Source organism: Ochotona curzoniae, unplaced genomic scaffold, assembly GCF_017591425.1.
Source record: "Ochotona curzoniae isolate NIBS_2020 unplaced genomic scaffold, NIBS_Ocur_1.0 contig_64, whole genome shotgun sequence".
Lineage (NCBI taxonomy): Eukaryota > Metazoa > Chordata > Mammalia > Lagomorpha > Ochotonidae > Ochotona > Ochotona curzoniae.
The window spans coordinates 428,316-447,964 of NW_024466502.1; the positions used below are offsets into that span (position 1 = coordinate 428,316).

Genomic DNA, 19,649 nt, shown 5'->3' on the forward strand with positions numbered 1-19,649 from the left:
AGGACACCTGAGGAGGGAGGACACACCTGGGGAGGAGGGAGGACACACCTGGGGAGGGAGGACACACCTGGGGAGGAGGGAGGACACACCTGGGGAGGGAGGACACACCTGGGAGAGGACACACCTGGGAGAGGACACACCTGGGGAGGGAGGACACACCTGGGGAGGAAGGAGGACATACCTGGGGAGGGAGGACACACCTGGGAGAGGACACACCTGGGGAGGGAGGACACACCTGGGGAGGGAGGATACACCTGGGGAGGGAGGACACACCTGGGAGAGGACACACCTGGGGAGGGAGGACACACCTGGGGCTGTGTCAGGGGCCTTTGTCAGCGCTTCGGGTCGGGGGGCCACTGGCTGCACAGGCCGTGTCTGCTTGGCTGCCAGCTTCCGGAGGCTGGCCTCCCGCCGCTGGAACATTTCCTGGGTGCTCTCTTGTTTCTGGAAGACCCTCTGCACGTGATCCTTTGGGGGGGTATGATACGGGACGTCACTGCTACCCCTGGGACTGGCTCCCCTCCATGTTCCTCTATCACCCCATGTCCTTCTGTCTCCCCCACAGAGTTACCTCATTGTACCCCCATTCCCATGTCTCCCTGTTTACCCCCAAACCTCCATCACTCACATGTCCCCCTCACCTCCTCACCCTCAGGCCTCCCACATTGCTCCTCTGTCACCTTCACATCCTTCCATTACCACCCCCATGTCCTCTGTCCCTTCCCCCATGAAGTCCCGGCCTCCAGCCCTCAGCCCGGGCCCCATTGGTACCCGCAGGTCCTGGGTGAGGATGCTCGCATACTCCTGGTACAAGAAGCCAGGCTCCCCGAGCTTGCGCCCAGCCCCTGTCTCCAGGAACTTCTCGATCTCTTGCAGGGCCGCCTGGGCCCCATCCTGCGACTGGCACTTGTCCACGGGCTGCGAGGCCAGCAGGTAGATGCCCTCGTCACACCACTTCATAGTCTGCCGGCAGGAAGTGGGGGGAAGGGTGCTTTAGGCATCGGCCATGTTCTCTGGACAGCTCTGCCTTGGGGTCCCCCGAAAGCTAGCTTAACGTTCTCAGTGCTGTCATTCTAGTCCCTGGACATTGGTGGGTGGGTTGGTGAGTTCTGGGGAGCCCCCAAGGGTAGCATCAGGCCCTGTGCCAGCAGAGTACAGTGGGTGGGTGGAGCCTCTGCAGGCAGGGGCAGGACCACTGTGGCTGCAGGCAGAGCTACTAGAGGTGGGGCTGCCAGGGACCAGGGGTGGAACCATCATGGGTGCGGCAGGGCCGTTGCAGGTGGGGGCGGGGTTACCGTGGGCTGGGCGCCACACCTCTTCCAGGAGGCCGTGCAGCTCTAGGGACTTGCTCAACTGCCCCCTCCTTCTGGAGACCTCGGAGGCGAAGTGGTTGCACAGGTGATGTAGCTCCTGGCACTTGGGGAGGATGGAGTCCACCGCGTAGTGCTTGTTTTCCATGAGCCGCTCGCCCTCCAGTGCCAGGGCTCGGGCACGGTCCACGGCCGCCTAGGGGACATGGTGGTCACAGGGGTGCCGGGCAGTGTCCTTCCATGTCCTCTCATGGTTGGGGAGGCTGGAAGGCTCTCCGTGCTGCACAGCAGCTGCGGCTCACACAGCACTGTGGACACGGAGGTGCCTCGAGCCAGCCAGAGTGGCCCTCCGGCTGGGAGGGGCTACCTGCCTGTGCCCCGATGAGGCGCCGCCCCCCGCTCCGTGGCCTGGTCGTACCCGAGACTTGTCCTCAAAGCTGGCCAGGTCCTTCAGCAGGTGCTCCACGTGCGCCAGGCTGTTGCCCACGTCCGTGAAAGATGCCATCTTCTGGGTCACAGTGTCCAAGGTAGCTGTGACCTGGCAGGAGGGCAGGGTCACAGCTCAGGCAGCCGAGGGGACAGGACTGCTGGCTGTCTTGAACCCCTGACTGCTAACAAAGCTATGCAGTGTGGTGGGTCCAGACATCACACACACGTGCGCACACAGAGGAAATGACAGGCAGCACTGAACTGCAACCTGCCAAACGCAACTGAAATGTGAACGGTTTAACATGTCACTCGAACAGCAGAGCATGGCAGTGCAGACGGAGAAGCAGCCCTGCCCCGTGCTGCCCCCACAAACCTTCACCGGGCACAGGAAGGTGAATGGGCAGGGCCGAGAGGAGTGGGGACGGGACAGGGCAGGCTGAGAGGTGCAGGCGGCGACCAGCGCAGGACAGCAGGGGTGGCTCTGGGGATGGGCTGTGTGTGGATGTGGCATGCAGCCTGTGTCAGCACCTGGCCCCTCTGCCCTGACTCACCTCGCGGAAACCCTGCTCAAAGTGCCGGAGCTGCAGGCACTGCTGAAGCTTCTGCTGGTGCCTCGCCCAGAATTCGTCAAAGGCAGCCTCTGTCTCGTTCAGCTGTGCCAGGAGCCTGGGAGGAAGCGCGCCATCACAGGGCACGTGTGCGGGGCCGTGTGCCTGCACCCACATGCGCTTCCCCAGCGTCCAGGGTGCTGGGTGACAGCCTGGGAGGCTGTGCTGGACACTGGGTCCTGTGCCTCACTCAACCCCATGCTGAGCTCTTCTCGGGGGCCCACCTGGAGGTCACCCACTTCCCCCCTCAAGGCGGCCCTGACCGTGGGTGCCCCCCGGCCTGGCTCACATGGATAGCCCACAAAGCCTGGCCTCCACCCACGTGTCCTCATGCGTGCCAGTCTGTGCATGGTGCTAACAGGGTTGTGGAGGGAGGAGTGTGCGGCCCTGGCTGTCAGCCCACCAGGCAGATGCCCTGTGATGAGGTGTGGCACTGGGGACAGCACCTACTCTTGGCCGCAGCACGCAAAAGCAGGTCACCAGCACAAGGGGTGGGTGTGGGGTGTGTGGGAAGCCCCCAATCAGAGCCTGACTCCAGCTCCCCGCTGACGTGCACCCTGGGGAGGCAGTGGCGACAGCCCAGGGCAGGCCCGCTCACCTCTGCACGGTGGCCTGGTTGTCCAGCTGGTCCTGGTTCACGCCACGCGCCGTGGCCTCGGCCAGCGGCTCCCGGAGGCTTTCCAGGATGTCGTGTCCTTCCTTCAGCGCCAGCTGCAGGTCTCCCTGCAGACACAGTGGCTGGGACTCGGAGAGGGCCGGGCGACTACCGGAGCAGGCAGTGCCTGGGGACGCGGCCCCGTGGGAGGTCGGCACTGGGGCAGGGCTGGGGTTACAGGACCCTCAGTGGCGCCGGGAGATGGGGGAGAAGTAACTGGAGACCAGGCCTTCTCCAGGCCTCTGCCCTGAGCGTGGAGAGGCCCCTCTCGGAGCGGCTGGTCCTCTGGGCTCAGCCTGAGCCATTGCAGTCACCACCCTCGCCAGGTGGGCTGGGCCACACCTCTTCCTTGGTAATCATAGGTACAGCTGCACGCAGCCGCCTGCAGCACCTGGGCCAGCCAGCACCCCACTGCCCGGAGGTGGGCATGGACAATGCTGACCTCTCCTGCTTCTCCGGGCTGACCAAGGACTCCGCCTGGGTTCCCAGCCTGGCCGCCTCTCCCCTCCCTGGTGTGCACACAGGACAGAAGGACCCCCAGCCCTGTCGTGGCGCCGGCACTGTTGCCCACACCTTCGCTCTGTCTTTCTTCTCCGTGTGTGCACGCAGCACCGAGCTTGTTGACTGGACATCGTTGGGCAGCTCCGTCTCGGCCAGCTCTGTGCCAAAGGCTTGCAGCATCTGAGCTGTCTGCTTCACCATGAGGGCGAAGCTCTCGATCGCCTGGGTGGGAGGGCACGTGTGTCACAGTGCTGTGTGCACGCAAGGACTTCTGGCTTCTGGAAGCAGACATGGTATTTGGGGGGCAGCCTGGGCAGGGACTCCAGCAAAGGCCATTGCAGCACTGTCAGGGCATGCAGGCTCACCGTGCGGTGGCACAGCCACCGGGAGTGGCAGTAGTCCAGGGTACCCCCAAGGTCCTCAGTCAGCTGTGACTTGTCGATGTAGCCCTGCAATTCCGGCACCGAGCTCAGCATTATGACCTGCAGGGTTGGGAGACAGGAGCTCCTCAGAGGGTCGAGGCCGGACAAGGCTGTTAGAATCATCATGGCACGGGGACGCCAGGGTATCGTGCAGGAAGCTGTGATGGACCACTCCCTGAAAGTTCTCCTGCAGGGGGTGCCTTGGCTGGAGCAGCTGAGGGGGCTGCCTCCCTACTGCGTGCCCGGCTTGCTGGGCTGGTGGGCTCCTCTTGGGGTCACTCCAGCTGCATTCACCGTGGGGGCTTTGAGGGAGGCAGGGACACAGCCCCAAGGACCATATCCACAGGACTCGACGCCCTATATCCTACAGCAGGGCTCAGAGAGTGCGATCCTGGCCCCAGGGATATGGACAGTTCTGGGCACCTGTTCAAATGACGGCAAGCTGTGGACAACCTGAAACCAAGGGACACAGTCCACGCTGTCCCTCCAGGTGGATGCTGAGTGCCCTGGGACATGGTGCATGCTTAAAATATGAGATTCCAAGGTGAAACTGGCATCCCATAGGGGCGCTGGTTTGAATCCTGGCTGTTCTACTTTCCATCCAGCTCCCTGCTGTGGCCTGGGAAAGCAGAGGACAACGGCCCAAGCCTTGGGACCCCGCACCTACCCCCGAGACCCAGAGTAGACCCCTGGCTTTGGCTCAGCTCTAGCTGTTGGGGCAGGTGGGGAATAAGGCAGCAGGTGGAACCTCTCCTCTCCGACACCCCTTCAGACAAACAAATCCTGATTAGACAATCATGAGATTCTGAATTCCAACCAAAACTGCGTGGGCTATAGATGACTCAGTCCCCTCGGGCCTCCCACGGAGCCAGTCACACCTGCCCAGAGAACTGATGCTGGCAGGGTGAGCCAGGCCTGGCAGGGAGCCCAGGGCCTTGGGGTCTCCATCTCGGTCAATGTCTGGGGCCCCAGGCAAAGGACACAGCCCACAACTCCCACACTGCACCGGGGGATTCTCTTTGTGACTCTGGGAAATCCTTCAGGACGAGGTGGGGACATGCCAGGCTGACCTCTGAAACTCAGGGGGCAGGGGGTGCTACCAGTCCCAACAACAGCGGGGCTAGCTTTGCAGGAGCCCCCAGGGTGCCCTCATGGGATCGGCGACTCACCGGCACCTTCATCTTAAAGTCATCTCGGTTGAACTTGAAGGCTATGTCAGAGAGTGTCCGCTGGAGGAAGCCCGTGGGCCGCAGAACCAGCACGAGCTGCAGGTTTGCAGGGAAGGATGCCTGCGGGGGTAGGAGATGGTGAGAGGGGGGAAGGGTCCTCAGGGGGGCAACCATATCACCAGGGGAGGCCAGCCACTCCTGCCTGACCCCAGCGCCCTGTGCCCCTCAGGTGGGCTGACCCCAGCGCCCTGTGCCCCCTCAGGTGGAGGTGACCCCAGCGCCCTGTGCCCCTCTTGGGAGCCTGACCCCAGTGCCCTGTGCCCCTCAGGGGAGCCTGACCCCAGCCCTAGCTGTGCACATGGGAGGTCCTGGCTGGGTTCTAGCTTCAGTTCCACCCAGCCATGGCTGCCTCAGGATCGTGGGGAGTCAGCCAGCAGATGGAAGACTTTTCTGCCTCTCTGTTTTTGCTTCTCAGTGACCAAGAGGGCTGGGAGGCCGAGGGCTGTGGTCTCCAAGCTGGCAGCAGGTGCACGGGGGAGTCTAACTGCTGGCAAGATGCAAGGCAACCTCTCAGCCCCTCCTCCTGGGACCAGCAAAGCCATGGGCGCTATGCCCCTCCTGAGGGTCCTGCTGCATTTGTGACCCCGACCCTCGGCTTCTCCGGGACCCCTCCACCCCTGCCTGGACAGCACGAACCTTCCTCCACAGCATTCTGCAGGTCACCTCTGCCGAGAAGCCCCCAGGCCCCTCACGTGGATTGTGTGTGCCTCTCCTACACACACAGACTCTGGCCTCACAGCGCAGGCCCAAGCGGCAGATTTCACGGGAGAATTGGAACTGCATCTTCTAGGACGCTCAGCTGGGCAGCACAGAACCCCAAAGACACACGTAACACGTGTACATGCACAAACACACATGTACACTCATCCGCTCTGACACACCCACTGCCAGGCACAGGACAGGCTGGGTCTAGGCGGTTCCTGTCACACTCACACACGCTCGCTCTGATACCCCCACTGCCGGGCACAGGATAGGCTGCGTGGAGGTGGGTTCCTGTCACACTCACACACGCTCGCTCTGACACCCCCACTGCCGGGCACAGGACAGGCTGCGCGGAGGTGCTGGGCACAGGACAGGCTGCGCTGAGGTGCTGGGCACAGGACAGGCTGCGCTGAGGTGGGTTCCTGGAGAAGCATTAGACCCAGGAGAGTGCAGACTCCGAGCTGAGCATGAGGGTGGTAAGCCAGCCAGTCCTGGCCCCGGCTCCTGTCCCTCTTTCCTCACTGCCCAGGAGCCCGATGCTGTGGCAGGTAGATCCCCTCCCATCTGATACACCAGAGCCCATGCTGCCTCGGGTGGTGCACAGGAGCTGACTTGGAGCAGCTGGCACTGGGCTCGCCCAGCTCCTATCTTCATTCCAGGCAGGTGCTGGTCTCCAAAATGGGGGATGCTCAGCACAGGTGGAGGCTAAGAACACCCCAGAATGCCAGGGCCTTCCACAAGAGCCATTCTCCCTGGGGACTGGCTGCCATGACCCTGGCAGCCCAGAGAACTGTCCCCAGGGCTCTGGCTGACTGCACCCAATATTCTGAGTTTTCCTGAAGCTCCCAGTATGGAGGTGGACATGCTGGCCTGTGCAGCCTGCAATCCAGGTGCAGCCCGGTTGCCCTGCCCACATTCCCCGTCAGGTCACCACAAAGCATTGAGGCAAGACTCCGGTGCGGCCTGGTGCCCACGGCGAGGCCCACTCTCCACCCATAGCTGTGGCTGCTGTATTTGGTGTCTCCAGGTGCCAGTGGAGGGCGGCTGAGCCTGGCCTCCTTGGGTCTGTGGCCCCTGCTCCCTTGGCCTCCCACTGGCACTTCCCGGCGACCTGTGAACCACAGCGAGGGTCCTGTCTTCTCGTCCACACCAGATCCACTGGTGGGCCTGGAGCCCTCACACACAGGGATCCCAGAACAACAAAGAGGCCTGGCCCGGGGGTCTAGGCCGGTTGCCCTTCCACATGCCACCTGCTGTTCCAGGGCCCGATTCTCACTTCTGGTGCTTGGGACAGGCTGCAGGGGCTGGTGTGACCAGTTCAGGTGGAGCCTGGCCCCATGAGGCCTCATGGCTTCTCCAGGCGTGCCCTCTGTGCGGGAGGGTAAGTGGCAGCTGTGTGGGGTGGCAGGTGGCTATGTGGTTGTGCAAAGGTGAAGCAAAGAGAGGCAAAGAGAGGCCTCTGGGGCCTGGAGCCCATGGGTGGAGCACCAGGCTGGACCTGAGCTCTCACAGCTGCCCAACTGGTACCTCCTGCGAGTTTATCCACATCTGAAGTGGCGGTTCCCTTTAGATATGGGCTGAGGCAGGCAAGGCCCCAAGCTAGGGGGGTGCGGACCTGGAAGACTCTGCAAGGTGCTGTCAGCGTCTGGGTCAGGAGGCTGCGGGAGCCCAGGCAGCCAGGGAGGGAGGCCATGAGGACCAGCCTGGCATAGGGAGGCTGCCACATGCACCCTGGCCAGGGCAGCCAGCTCACGTCACGAACGCACACGGCCAGCAGCCCCAGCCTGACTCACCGCAATGCGCAGGATGGACGCCTTGACCGAGGTCCATTTGTCCTGCCGCCGGTCTATGACCAGGATAAACCCGATGCCGGCATCCTGCAGGCTGCAAGCAGGAGACAGTTGTCAGCTGCGTAGGCGCACAGTGGGGCAAGCGACCTCCTGTGTGCTGCAGGGGGTCCTCTGCCAGCCACCCGCCCCACTGTGCAGCAAGGCCTAGTGTGGCCTGGCACAGGACTGGCAGGCAGTGTGGGGCTCCCCCAGCCACGGGCTCTGCCAGCACCCGCTGCTACCAGCCAACACCAGCATGGTGAAGAGGCAGATGTCCAGTTCAGCCTTGGCCACCTCACCCAGGGTGGGGCCACCAGCAGGTGCTTGACTGTGACTACCCCTGAAGAGACAGGTCACCCCTGGCAGGGCCACCACAGCTCACCTACAGGCTCTTTATCTCCACCATGCTACAGGCAGAGGAGCCTTCCCTGAGCTGAGCCCAGATGGCTCTCCCTGGAGCCACAAGAGTGGGAGGCCAAAGGAGACGTGTTTTCACCCTTGGTGCTTGGTCTTGGGAATTCAGGACTGGTACCACAGGTCACCTCAGGCCATCACAGGCGCACACAGATACCCTCAGGCCATCACACACACACACAGGTGTCCTCAGGCCATCTCACACACACACAGGTGTCCTCAGGCCATCATATACACACACAGGTGTCCTCAGGCCATCTCACACACACAGGTGTCCTCAGGCCATCTCACACACACAGGTGTCCTCAGGCCATCTCACACACACAGGTGTCCTCAGGCCATCTCACACACACAGGTGTCCTCAGGCCATCTCACACACACAGGTGTCCTCAGGCCATCTCACACACACAGGTGTCCTCAGGCCATCTCACACACACACACAGGTGTCCTCAGGCCATCTCACACACACACACAGGTGTCCTCAGGCCATCACAGGCGCACACAGATACCCTCAGGCCATCACACACACACACAGGTGTCCTCAGGCCATCTCACACACACAGGTGTCCTCAGGCCATCTCACACACACAGGTGTCCTCAGGCCATCTCACACACACACAGGTGTCCTCAGGCCATCTCACACACACACACAGGTGTCCTCAGGCCATCTCACACACACACACAGGTGTCCTCAGGCCATCTCACACACACAGGTGTCCTCAGGCCATCTCACACACACACAGGTGTCCTCAGGCCATCATATACACACACAGGTGTCCTCAGGCCATCTCACACACACAGGTGTCCTCAGGCCATCTCACACACACAGGTGTCCTCAGGCCATCTCACACACACAGGTGTCCTCAGGCCATCTCACACACACAGGTGTCCTCAGGCCATCTCACACACACAGGTGTCCTCAGGCCATCTCACACACACACACAGGTGTCCTCAGGCCATCACAGGCGCACACAGATACCCTCAGGCCATCACACACACACACAGGTGTCCTCAGGCCATCTCACACACACAGGTGTCCTCAGGCCATCTCACACACACAGGTGTCCTCAGGCCATCTCACACACACACACAGGTGTCCTCAGGCCATCTCACACACACACACAGGTGTCCTCAGGCCATCTCACACACACACACAGGTGTCCTCAGGCCATCTCACACACACAGGTGTCCTCAGGCCATCTCACACACACACAGGTGTCCTCAGGCCATCTCACACACACACAGGTGTCCTCAGGCCATCTCACACACACAGGTGTCCTCAGGCCATCTCACACACACAGGTGTCCTCAGGCCATCTCACACACACAGGTGTCCTCAGGCCATCTCACACACACACACAGGTGTCCTCAGGCCATCACAGGCGCACACAGATACCCTCAGGCCATCACACACACACACAGGTGTCCTCAGGCCATCTCACACACACAGGTGTCCTCAGGCCATCTCACACACACAGGTGTCCTCAGGCCATCTCACACACACACAGGTGTCCTCAGGCCATCTCACACACACACACAGGTGTCCTCAGGCCATCTCACACACACACACAGGTGTCCTCAGGCCATCTCACACACACAGGTGTCCTCAGGCCATCTCACACACACACAGGTGTCCTCAGGCCATCTCACACACACACAGGTGTCCTCAGGCCATCTCACACACACACAGGTGTCCTCAGGCCATCATATACACACACAGGTGTCCTCAGGCCATCTCTCACACACACAGGTGTCCTCAGGCCATCACAGGCGCACACAGATACCCTCAGGCCATCACACACACACACAGGTGTCCTCAGGCCATCTCACACACACACAGGTGTCCTCAGGCCATCTCACACACACAGGTGTCCTCAGGCCATCTCACACACACAGGTGTCCTCAGGCCATCTCACACACACAGGTGTCCTCAGGCCATCTCACACACACACAGGTGTCCTCAGGCCATCTCACACACACAGGTGTCCTCAGGCCATCTCACACACACAGGTGTCCTCAGGCCATCTCTCACACACACACAGGTGTCCTCAGGCCATCTCACACACACACACAGGTGTCCTCAGGCCATCTCACACACAGATGCCCTCAGGCCATCTCACACACACAGGTGTCCTCAGGCCATCTCACACACACACAGGTGTCCTCAGGCCATCTCACACACACACAGGTGTCCTCAGGCCATCTCTCACACACACACAGGTGTCCTCAGGCCATCTCACACACACAGGTGTCCTCAGGCCATCTCTCACACACACACAGGTGTCCTCAGGCCATCTCACACACACACACAGGTGTCCTCAGGCCATCTCACACACAGATGCCCTCAGGCCATCTCACACACACACAGGTGTCCTCAGGCCATCTCACACACACACAGGTGTCCTCAGGCCATCTCACACACAGATGCCCTCAGGCCATCTCACACACACAGGTGTCCTCAGGCCATCTCACACACACAGATGCCCTCAGGCCATCTCACACACACAGGTGTCCTCAGGCCATCTCACACACACACAGGTGTCCTCAGGCCATCTCACACACACACACAGGTGTCCTCAGGCCATCTCACACACACAGGTGTCCTCAGGCCATCTCACACACACAGGTGTCCTCAGGCCATCTCTCACACACACACAGGTGTCCTCAGGCCATCTCACACACACACACAGGTGTCCTCAGGCCATCTCACACACAGATGCCCTCAGGCCATCTCACACACACACAGGTGTCCTCAGGCCATCTCACACACACACAGGTGTCCTCAGGCCATCTCACATACAGATGCCCTCAGGCCATCTCACACACACACAGGTGTCCTCAGGCCATCTCACACACAGATGCCCTCAGGCCATCTCACACACACAGGTGTCCTCAGGAGGGCACAGACACACACAGGTGTCCTCAGGCCATCACACACACACAGGTACCTGCAGCTCATTGCAGTTTCTGAGGGCCGTGGAGACTTTGGAGTTAACACGGATGAACCCTAAAGGATCTGATTCCCAGGTCCTGGCACCCATTCTGTGGGTGGTGGGTTGTTCCCAAGGGCTGGAGACACCTGTCTGTGTCCATCCAGGACATGGATGTGGCAGCAGCTGTAGGGCAGTGTGGCTCTCCAGGCCTCCTGTTCTTCGCCATAGCCCAGAGTGAGCTAACATCAGGATCCGGGCGTTCAGATACATATGGCTGGACAGGGACATTGCTGCCCTCCCTTGGGTGGCCTCGGGACGCCGAAGGCCAGGCTGTCGGCACCGACACCTCAGGCTTCCTGCCTGAAGCTGCAGCTGAGAGAGCCTCGTAGTTCCGGAATGCCAGTGTGGGGGGCTGCCTCACGGCCCTCAAGGAGAGGACTGGTGCAGGGCTCATGTGTCCACCAGGGGGGGCACTCTCCCTTAAACAGGCACTTCCTGTCCATCCAACACACACACATACACAACACAGCATGCATAAATGCACACACGTGCAACACGCACACCTTGTGCACATGCGTGCACCTGCACACACACTGGGGCTGGCTGACCAGAACTGACTAGCTGTCACTCTTCAGTCCCCAGTCCTGAGTGGTTCCCACACTCCACCTGCGCCTCGCCTCCCACACAGTAACTGTCCCACACACTTGTGGACTCGCCATGAACTTTCCAGAAACAGTGGCTCGGTGTGCCCTGACAGAAATTGCACTTGTGTTTTCTCTACAGCTTCAGTGAGGACGTGCCTCTCCCAGCATGGCCCCCCAACCCCACGGGCCCACACCCAGGAAGCTGCAGGCTGGGGGGCACCTGTTCTGCGTGAGGCGCCTGGGCGAGCCCCTGTCCTCCACTGTCCTTCCCGGTAGCCAGCGTGCAGGGAAGGACTGGGCTCAGCACTCAGGAGAGCAGTCCCATATGAAAAGGGTCTGACAGGGCAGGGACCTCATAGAGGGAAGTGCATGTTCCCCAACACACACATATAACCACATACCCAACGCAACACACACTACACAAATAAACACATTATACAACCACACACACCCAGCACAACATACATACACACAAAGCCAACAGGCACACATAGGCTTTTAGCTCTAACTCATACACACTTAGTATGAACATTCAGGACACACAGGTACACACGTGACACACAGCACACACAAGACACACAGCACACACATGTACACTGGGACACACAGCACACACATGTACATGTGGGACACACACAAGCAGACACCCAGAACAATCAACGCACAAGACACGCAGACCTCTGACAGACACGCCCAACATGCTCCCCTATACAACACACACATGCACACAACACACATGGGCACACCTCTACACCCAACATACACACACATTCTTGCTTTTATGCACGGTGTGTGAGCAGGGAAACCCCATCTACACACATGGGGTCTGCCCACGTTCAGCTTGCAGCTCCCTGTCGGGGGGCTGACTGTGCCAACACTGGCTTTGAAGAGCAGGTGGACGATAGTTATGCTAAGGCCTGGCCCCTCTGCTCCTGGCACAGGTGGATGGCTCCACAAGTTTCCTACTGTGACTCGGGCTCAGCTCACAGCCAAGGAGGAAACCACAGCCCATGGGAACTTGGTTCCGCCGAATCCTGTGTCCAGTCTGGGACCAGCCATCCACTGGGGTGGCGAGGCTGTCTCAGGATGGATGGTGCTCTCAGCACTGACGGAGCCAGCAGCTCACAGCCTGTGGCTTCCACCTGCACCAGAGGCAGCTCGCCACCCCCGCAAGGAACAGTCAGAAGGCTGTGACCCACAGGAGGGACAGAGTGCCTCCTGGGCTCACACAGACCTGCCTGCTGGACGCCCAGCCCAGGCAGACAGGAGGACGTGGCAGGAGTCGGGAGGGTAGGATGGTGGGGCAGGTTGGACCCAGCAGGCCCCCAAACCCCTAGGGGCCTCTGTGTCCAAGCGGGTTCTACAGGAAACCTGACAATGGTGTTGGCCCGCCCGAGCCCTGACCACCCCGGATGCCCTGCCTGGGATCCCAGTGGGCACCCGCCTCAGCACCTCAGCCACAGCCAGAGCCACACCAACCTACCTGGGGATACCAGTGAGATAGGTCATGACATTGTGGAACTCCTGGTCCGGAATCTCGCTGAAGGCTGGGTAGTCGGGGAAAGTGATGACTGGGCTCCCGTCCTGGCCCCGCCCGCCTGCGGAGAGCCGGGCAGCTGTGAGTGTGAGGGCCACCATGGCAGCAGAGCCTCACCAGGACGCGGGGCATTGACCCACAGGAAGAAATGGCATGTAGGCGGACAGGCTGTGCGGCCCATGTCTCAGCCTCCCGAGGTGTCTCCCACAGCCCACTCTGGGAACAGGTCTGTCCCCGACACTCCGTGAGAACACACATGATGCCATCTCGTGGGTCGGTTCCCTGCCTCACCCCCCGCCCCAGGGTACCACAAGGCCCCTTCTTCCCTCAGTACCGCCCAGGCTGTGCGTAGGACCACAGGACACGGCTACAGGGATGCCCAGAAGCTCCTCAGATCTCCCCTGTCCTGCAACCTTGTGTTCGCCAGGGTGGGACAGAGAGGAGCAGCTGGCACCAGGGGAGGCGGGGAAGGGCAGGCCGCCTGGGGGCAGAAGGGTCAGGCGCAAGTGAATCTGCATGGTATGCCCGGTGGCCACGGTCATGAGAGCCACGCTGCAGGTGCTCCTCCAGCAGCCACGAGCGGGAGGATACCTCCCAGCCCGGGGTCCTGCCCGTGGGAGCAACCCTGGCTGGGAGGCCACCTCAGGCTGTGGGGGTGCCTCCCTGGGTGGGAGGGCATGGGGAACGGGGCACGGGGCCTGAAGACAGCCCACATGCCCCCCTCTTCCTTCTACTGATTTCATTGTTTCAGGCATGGGGCAGGACCCGAGCCCCCGGGAGCTGATGTTTGCAGGGGCTGTAAGGGTCCTGTTTCAAACTGGAGAAAACCCGCGTTGCCCTCACTGGTCGTGGAGGAGGCTGCTCACTTGTTCACTTATCAGAGACGAGCTGCTTGCAGATGTGTGCGGTAATTTCTGGGGTTTCTATTTTTTCCCTCAGTCAACACATCTATTTTTGCATCAGTACAGGCGGTTTTGATTATAACAGCTGTAGAACGGCTTGATGCTTGGTACTGTGATGCTTCTAGCTTTATTTTTTATTGTTGAAGATTGCTTTTAGCTATTTGCAGTCTTTGTGTTTCTGTAACAATTTAGGCATTGGCACCAGCTTTGTGGCAGTAGCTGGTTAACCTGCTGCCCGCAACGCTAGCTCCTCATAGGGGCAACAGTGAGAGCGCCAGCTGTGCCATCACTGGCCCAGCTCCACGCGTTCCTGGGAGACCCCGAGGGAGCTCCAGGGCCCTGCTGCAGCCTGGCCCAGCCCCACCATCGTAGCCATGTGGATGTGAGCCAGCAGCTGGAGGACCTCTTCTAATCTTGATCTCTCACTCTTTCTGTGCAACTCGGTTCTTCCAATAAATAAACCTGAGAAATTAATTTTAGGATTTTCTCCCCAAGATCTGTGGGGAATGTCCTTGGTATTCTGGTCAAGGACACATTAAATTTGTTAATTGTATAAGGAAACAAACCCACAAACACGGAGGTCATTCTCACTTACTTGGATCTTGTATTTCTCTCTTTAATGTTCTGTAATTCTAACCACAGAAATCTCTTACAAATTCAGTTAAACTTATCCCAAGGTTGAAACTGTGCTTGGATTCCGTGTCTTCCCCCTTCACTGAGCGCTCCGTGAGCGCAGCTGTGTCCGCGTGGGAGTCGGACTTCTGTTCCCTTCTTCTTCTGGCTTCTTGGCTCTGGCCAGGACGTCCATCACTCCTGAACAGTAGTGGTGAGTGGGCCCCTAACCCGTGCCTCAGTGGGCATGTCATGAGTGGGCCCCTTCGCCTGTGCCTCAGTGGACATGCCACAAGTGGGCCCCTTCGCCTGTGCCTCAGTGGCCATGCCATGAGAGGGCCCCATCGCCTGCCGCCTCAGTGGACATGCCGTGAGTGGGCCCCTTCGCCTGTGCCTCAGTGGACATGCCGCAAGTGGGCCCCTTCGCCTGTGCCTCAGTGGACATGCCGCTAGCCCCGCTTGGCGACAGTGCCGGCCGTGGGTTGTCAGACCGCCTGGATTCTGCTAAGATGTGTTGTTTCAGTACTCATGCTTCAAGGTGTCTTTCTTTTCTTTCTTCTTTCTTCTTTTTTTTATCAGAAAGGAGGAGAGAAAAAAAGGAAGATCTTCCATTCGATGGTTCACTCCCCAAGCGGCCGCAATGGCCGGAGCTGAGCCAATCCGAAGCCAGGAGCCTCTTCCAGGTCTCCCACACGGGTGCAGGGTCCCAAGGCGTTGGGCCGTCCTCCACTGCTTTCCCAGGCCACAAGCAGGAAGCTAGATGGGAAGAGGAGCTGCCGAGATTAGAACCGGTGCCCATATGGAATCCCGGAGTGTTCAAGGTGAGGACATTAGCTGCTATGCTATTGCGCTGGGCCCTCAAGGTTTCTTTTCTTATCATGAAGGGATAGTGCATTTTACAGAACACACTCCACATGTGTGGGGGATGAGCCTAGGGTCATTAGTGGACGCGCTGCGTCACCCTGCTGCCTGCACGGCAGGGACAAACACCACAGGGGCAGGCTGGACGCTCCCATGATGGGCTGCTGTTTGGGGAGGATTCTGCCCTGGACTCCCCATGGTCAATGTCAAGGACTTCTCTTTGGCTGGATCACGCTCTGCCTCAGATAGTGCTGGACCGCGGACTGAGTGCGGAAGGACTCCCACTCAGGAGAAACTGGTTTATCGTCTCCTTCAAGGTTTGGTGGACTTGGGCAGCAAGGAACACAAAGACCTTCCATTTGCTGGCTCACTCCCCACGTGGCTGACTGGAAGCCAGGAGCCAGGAGCTTCTCCCATGTCTCCCACATGGGTGCAGGGTCCCAACACCCCATCTGATTCTTCCTTTAACCCTCTGTTCATTCATGACCAAGTGCTTCTAAATTTTCTAGGAGTGATTTGATGGTCATTTCCAGCTTCATTTCACAGTAGTCAGAAAAGCTATATAATAATAATTTCAAGGTTTTGTTTTTAATGATTTGTTGATATTTGTCTTATGCCTGGCAGACCCATAAGACATACGCAGGAGAAGACACACCCTAAAGAAAGTTGCAAGCACTGCTGAGACGCGTGTGCCAGGGCATCCAGAGGGGAAGGAGCAGGTCCGTGTGGCCGCAGTACAGTCGGCTCTGCCCTTCCCCACTTGTCGGTCAGACACCAGTGTTGCAGCCGCCGCTATCCGTGCACTGCTCGGGTCTCCTCTAGGCAGCCACACTCCTCTTATCGATGTATTCCTGGTGTCTCCTCTAGGCCAGCACACTTGCTTCTCAGAACAGGGTGCCCTAGCACGGGCACATCCACTCTTCTGACTGTCACATCTTGTTGAACTGACTCCTTCATCATTACACAACGACCTTCTTTGCCTCTTGTAACTGCCTCGGCACAAAGACCATCGTTCTGATGTAAGAACGGCTACCACTAAGGTGTCTGCTTCCCATTTGCGTGGAGTATCTAGCCAGGGCTTATGCTCAGTGCTCACTGGATTTCTGCAGGCAGCATGAGGAAGGGACTGACCCTTCCACTCCACAAGCCTCTATCTTCTGGTTCCCGATTACTGCTGGGAAGTGGTGACTTTCCCGCCGATGGTCCTGCTGGCCATTCTGCACCTTGCCCGCTCTGTCCCTGCGAGGTGCTTGGCCGTCACATTCCTCCATCAAGTGGAAGGTGTCTGTTTCTGCGTGTAGCACATCCGTAAGGGATATTTGCAAGGCTGCCGTTCCACTTTCGCTCATCTTGAAAGGTTTTTACTTCCGTTCAGGTGTGGGAGCTTCATTGGGTGATGTGTTCTGAACGGCCAGCTTTTCCTTTGAGCTCTTGGATGCTGTCACACTTCCTGACCTGGCCCGTGTCTCTCCATCTTCTGGGGGATCCCTCAAGGGCATCCTGGCGTTTCTCCCCTGCACACTCTATGGTGTTCCCTCTGAAAGCTTGACACCACGTGTCACGGTGAAAACTGTTCCTGTTCACGCTCATTGAGGGTCACGTGCTTCCTGTATCTGGATTCTATATCTTTCTGATATTTTTTCGCCGAGTAAGCTTTCTAAGCCAATCCTTTCGTCCACACCTTCAGGGGCTCCAGACGCGTGTTCCTGGTCGCCTGATGGCGTCCCACGGTCCTAGACCTTGTCCTGCTCTTCCCAATCTCTCCATCCTCCCCGTTCCCTAAGATAAACCAGAAGACCTATTTGTCTGAACTTATTGGATACTTGATGTCTAACATTTCTGTCTGATTTTTCTTCAGTGTCTCAAAGTGCAGAATTCCTCATCAAAGAGCAAGTATGCATTTCCTGGCCTCACTTGACGTTCTCTGTATTCTTGACCGATCTTACAATTATTCTTTGATCTTTTTTAGGCATTTTGTCAATCTCCTCTTCACCGACCAATAATTACTGCATCCTTGCGCTCCTCTGGGGAGCCACACTGCCTACTGCCTTCCTTACTCAAGGTACCTGTGTTTCTAAGTTGGTATTTACACACACCTGATATCTCTTCTGGAACTTTCTTTGGGGGGGCTTGATTTTATTCTTGGAAATGTGCCTCTCTGTGTTGGCGAAATGCCTGACACTTGAGCTGATGCTCCAGAGGTGTCCTGGGGAGGTCGGAGTCTGAGCAGTCGCAGCAGCTTTGGCTACAGTGAGTCGGGGAGATGTTGCAGTTGGTGTGTCCACAGTAGCAGCCCTTCCCTGTGACAAAGTGAACCCACAGGATCCGTGCACTTCATCCACCCAGGCACACGCACGACATGGAACGGACACACGGTGTCCCCTCCGCCAGGTCTGTCCCCAGCACACCGGGGACTCGGCGTGTCTGCAGTAGGACCACATGAGTGCACAGCACCCCACAACATCCGTCCCTCTTGTTCCCAGGGCCTATGGCCAGAACTCTCACAGCCACAGGGTCGCAGGCCTGGGGGCACAGGGGCTCCACCCTCACCCTGGAAACTGCTCCGTCTCTCATGAGTTGCCCAGCATTCTCCGAGTCAGGACAGAGCTTGGCTCCACATCCGGAAACCAAGACTGATGTTTGGGAGGGTGGGGTCCCTAGGTGGTCTCCCTTCAGAGCGCAGTCATTTGCCAGGCTGGCTCCCTAGGCCGACTCCCACCCAGCAAGCATCTCGGGTTCTCCCTCCGTTGAGGTCTCCAGAGGCACAGGCTGCAGCAGCCTCCTCCCACAATGCCTGGCCAAGACGCTGCTTCCCAGCTGGGGCCAGCCATGGCTCCGCAGGGGTCACCGGGGCATGCGGCAGCCGTGCTGTTCTGAGGTTCACCAGTTGCTCAGCCACACACTGTCCTGTCCCCGCTGTAGCAAGTGAGCCCTCGGACACCTCAGAGTGGACCTGGGTGCCCTGGAAGAAGGACACAGCCACTTCAGGGAAGCCCCACACACTCAGGACTTGGGTCACTCAGCCCCACAGTGAGGGTGAGCCCACATGTACGTGGCAGAAGTGAACTTGGCTAGGAAGGTTCCTGTGGCAGGATACGCGCCAGGCACTGGCTCAGCAGCAGGCACACCTGCCACTCGAAAGGCCTGCAGGAGGCAGCCTACAGGGTGGGCCTTGCCATTCCTCCCAGCCCAGGTTCTCACATGCAGGCCCGTCCTGCACATGAGGGCCCTTCCCCACCGCCTGAGACAGTCTGCACACATCTCCACGCTGGGAGGGGAGGGCCACTGAAGCTTCTCTCAAAAGACACAGGAAGTAGGGCTGAGGAGCCACCTCAGGAGTGGTGTGAATCAGAGTCCTCTAGGACCAGCTGCTGGATACAGAGAGCTCCTGGAAGCCACAGCTCCAGTCTTCTGGAAACTTCTTGGATTAACCTTAAGATGCTTCAGTCATCTGCTAACACGGGGCCTGATTTGAGAAGCTGTGTACAGTTCCATTTGCTGATGAAAGGGGCTGCCACTCCCCTCATGGCCTGAGCAGAAGCTACAGGGTGCAGGGAAGGTGGCGTCCCGGGACTGAGCGTGCAGTCTGCCAGGCACCATGTTACCGACGAAGGCAGGGAGCAAATTTCTGACTCACCTAAAGGTGTTTCATGAGGTGACCTGAAGCCCAGTGGGGTGGTTGGGATTCAGTCACATCACAACGGGGCTGAGCCAAAGGCGCCAGTGTAGGACCAGCCCCAGCAGGGCAGCTGTCCTGAGGGGGCTACGCGAGTGGGGGGACCCCACAGGATTTCTCTTGAACAGCCTGGACATAAGGTGCTCCCAAGAATGTGGATGGAGACCCAGTGGGCAGAGAGCAGCATGGGTTCAGGCACGCAAGTTCTCCCACTTCCCCGGGTGTTATCAGCTCACAGCCTCCCGGGCCTGGCTGCCCTAGGTGTGGAGTCCGGCTCCTGGCCTTGACCTGGCTGGCCGCACAGCACAGCAGGAGGCCTGTCCGTGGTCAGGGAGATTGGGTCGCTCACCGAACCTCCCGGGGGTCCCACTGGTCAGCGCAGGCCC

At 59.2% G+C, this 19,649-nt stretch overlaps 1 protein-coding gene across 3 annotated transcripts in view; it reads right to left on the bottom strand.

The window, feature by feature from the left end:
- Positions 1-19,649, bottom strand: part of MCF2L (MCF.2 cell line derived transforming sequence like) — a 43,045-nt gene that overhangs the window by 14,707 nt on the left and 8,689 nt on the right. For all 3 annotated transcript variants that reach the window (XM_040991004.1, XM_040991002.1, XM_040991005.1), the window contains 11 exons: positions 13,159-13,273; positions 7,650-7,740; positions 5,095-5,214; positions 3,869-3,985; positions 3,576-3,725; positions 2,946-3,070; positions 2,291-2,405; positions 1,729-1,848; positions 1,315-1,506; positions 772-963; positions 309-468 (listed from right to left, as the gene is read on the bottom strand). In XM_040991004.1, coding sequence (XP_040846938.1) covers positions 309-468; positions 772-963; positions 1,315-1,506; positions 1,729-1,848; positions 2,291-2,405; positions 2,946-3,070; positions 3,576-3,725; positions 3,869-3,985; positions 5,095-5,214; positions 7,650-7,740; positions 13,159-13,273 — 1,497 coding nt within the window. The remainder of the gene's footprint in view (positions 1-308; positions 469-771; positions 964-1,314; positions 1,507-1,728; positions 1,849-2,290; positions 2,406-2,945; positions 3,071-3,575; positions 3,726-3,868; positions 3,986-5,094; positions 5,215-7,649; positions 7,741-13,158; positions 13,274-19,649) is intronic.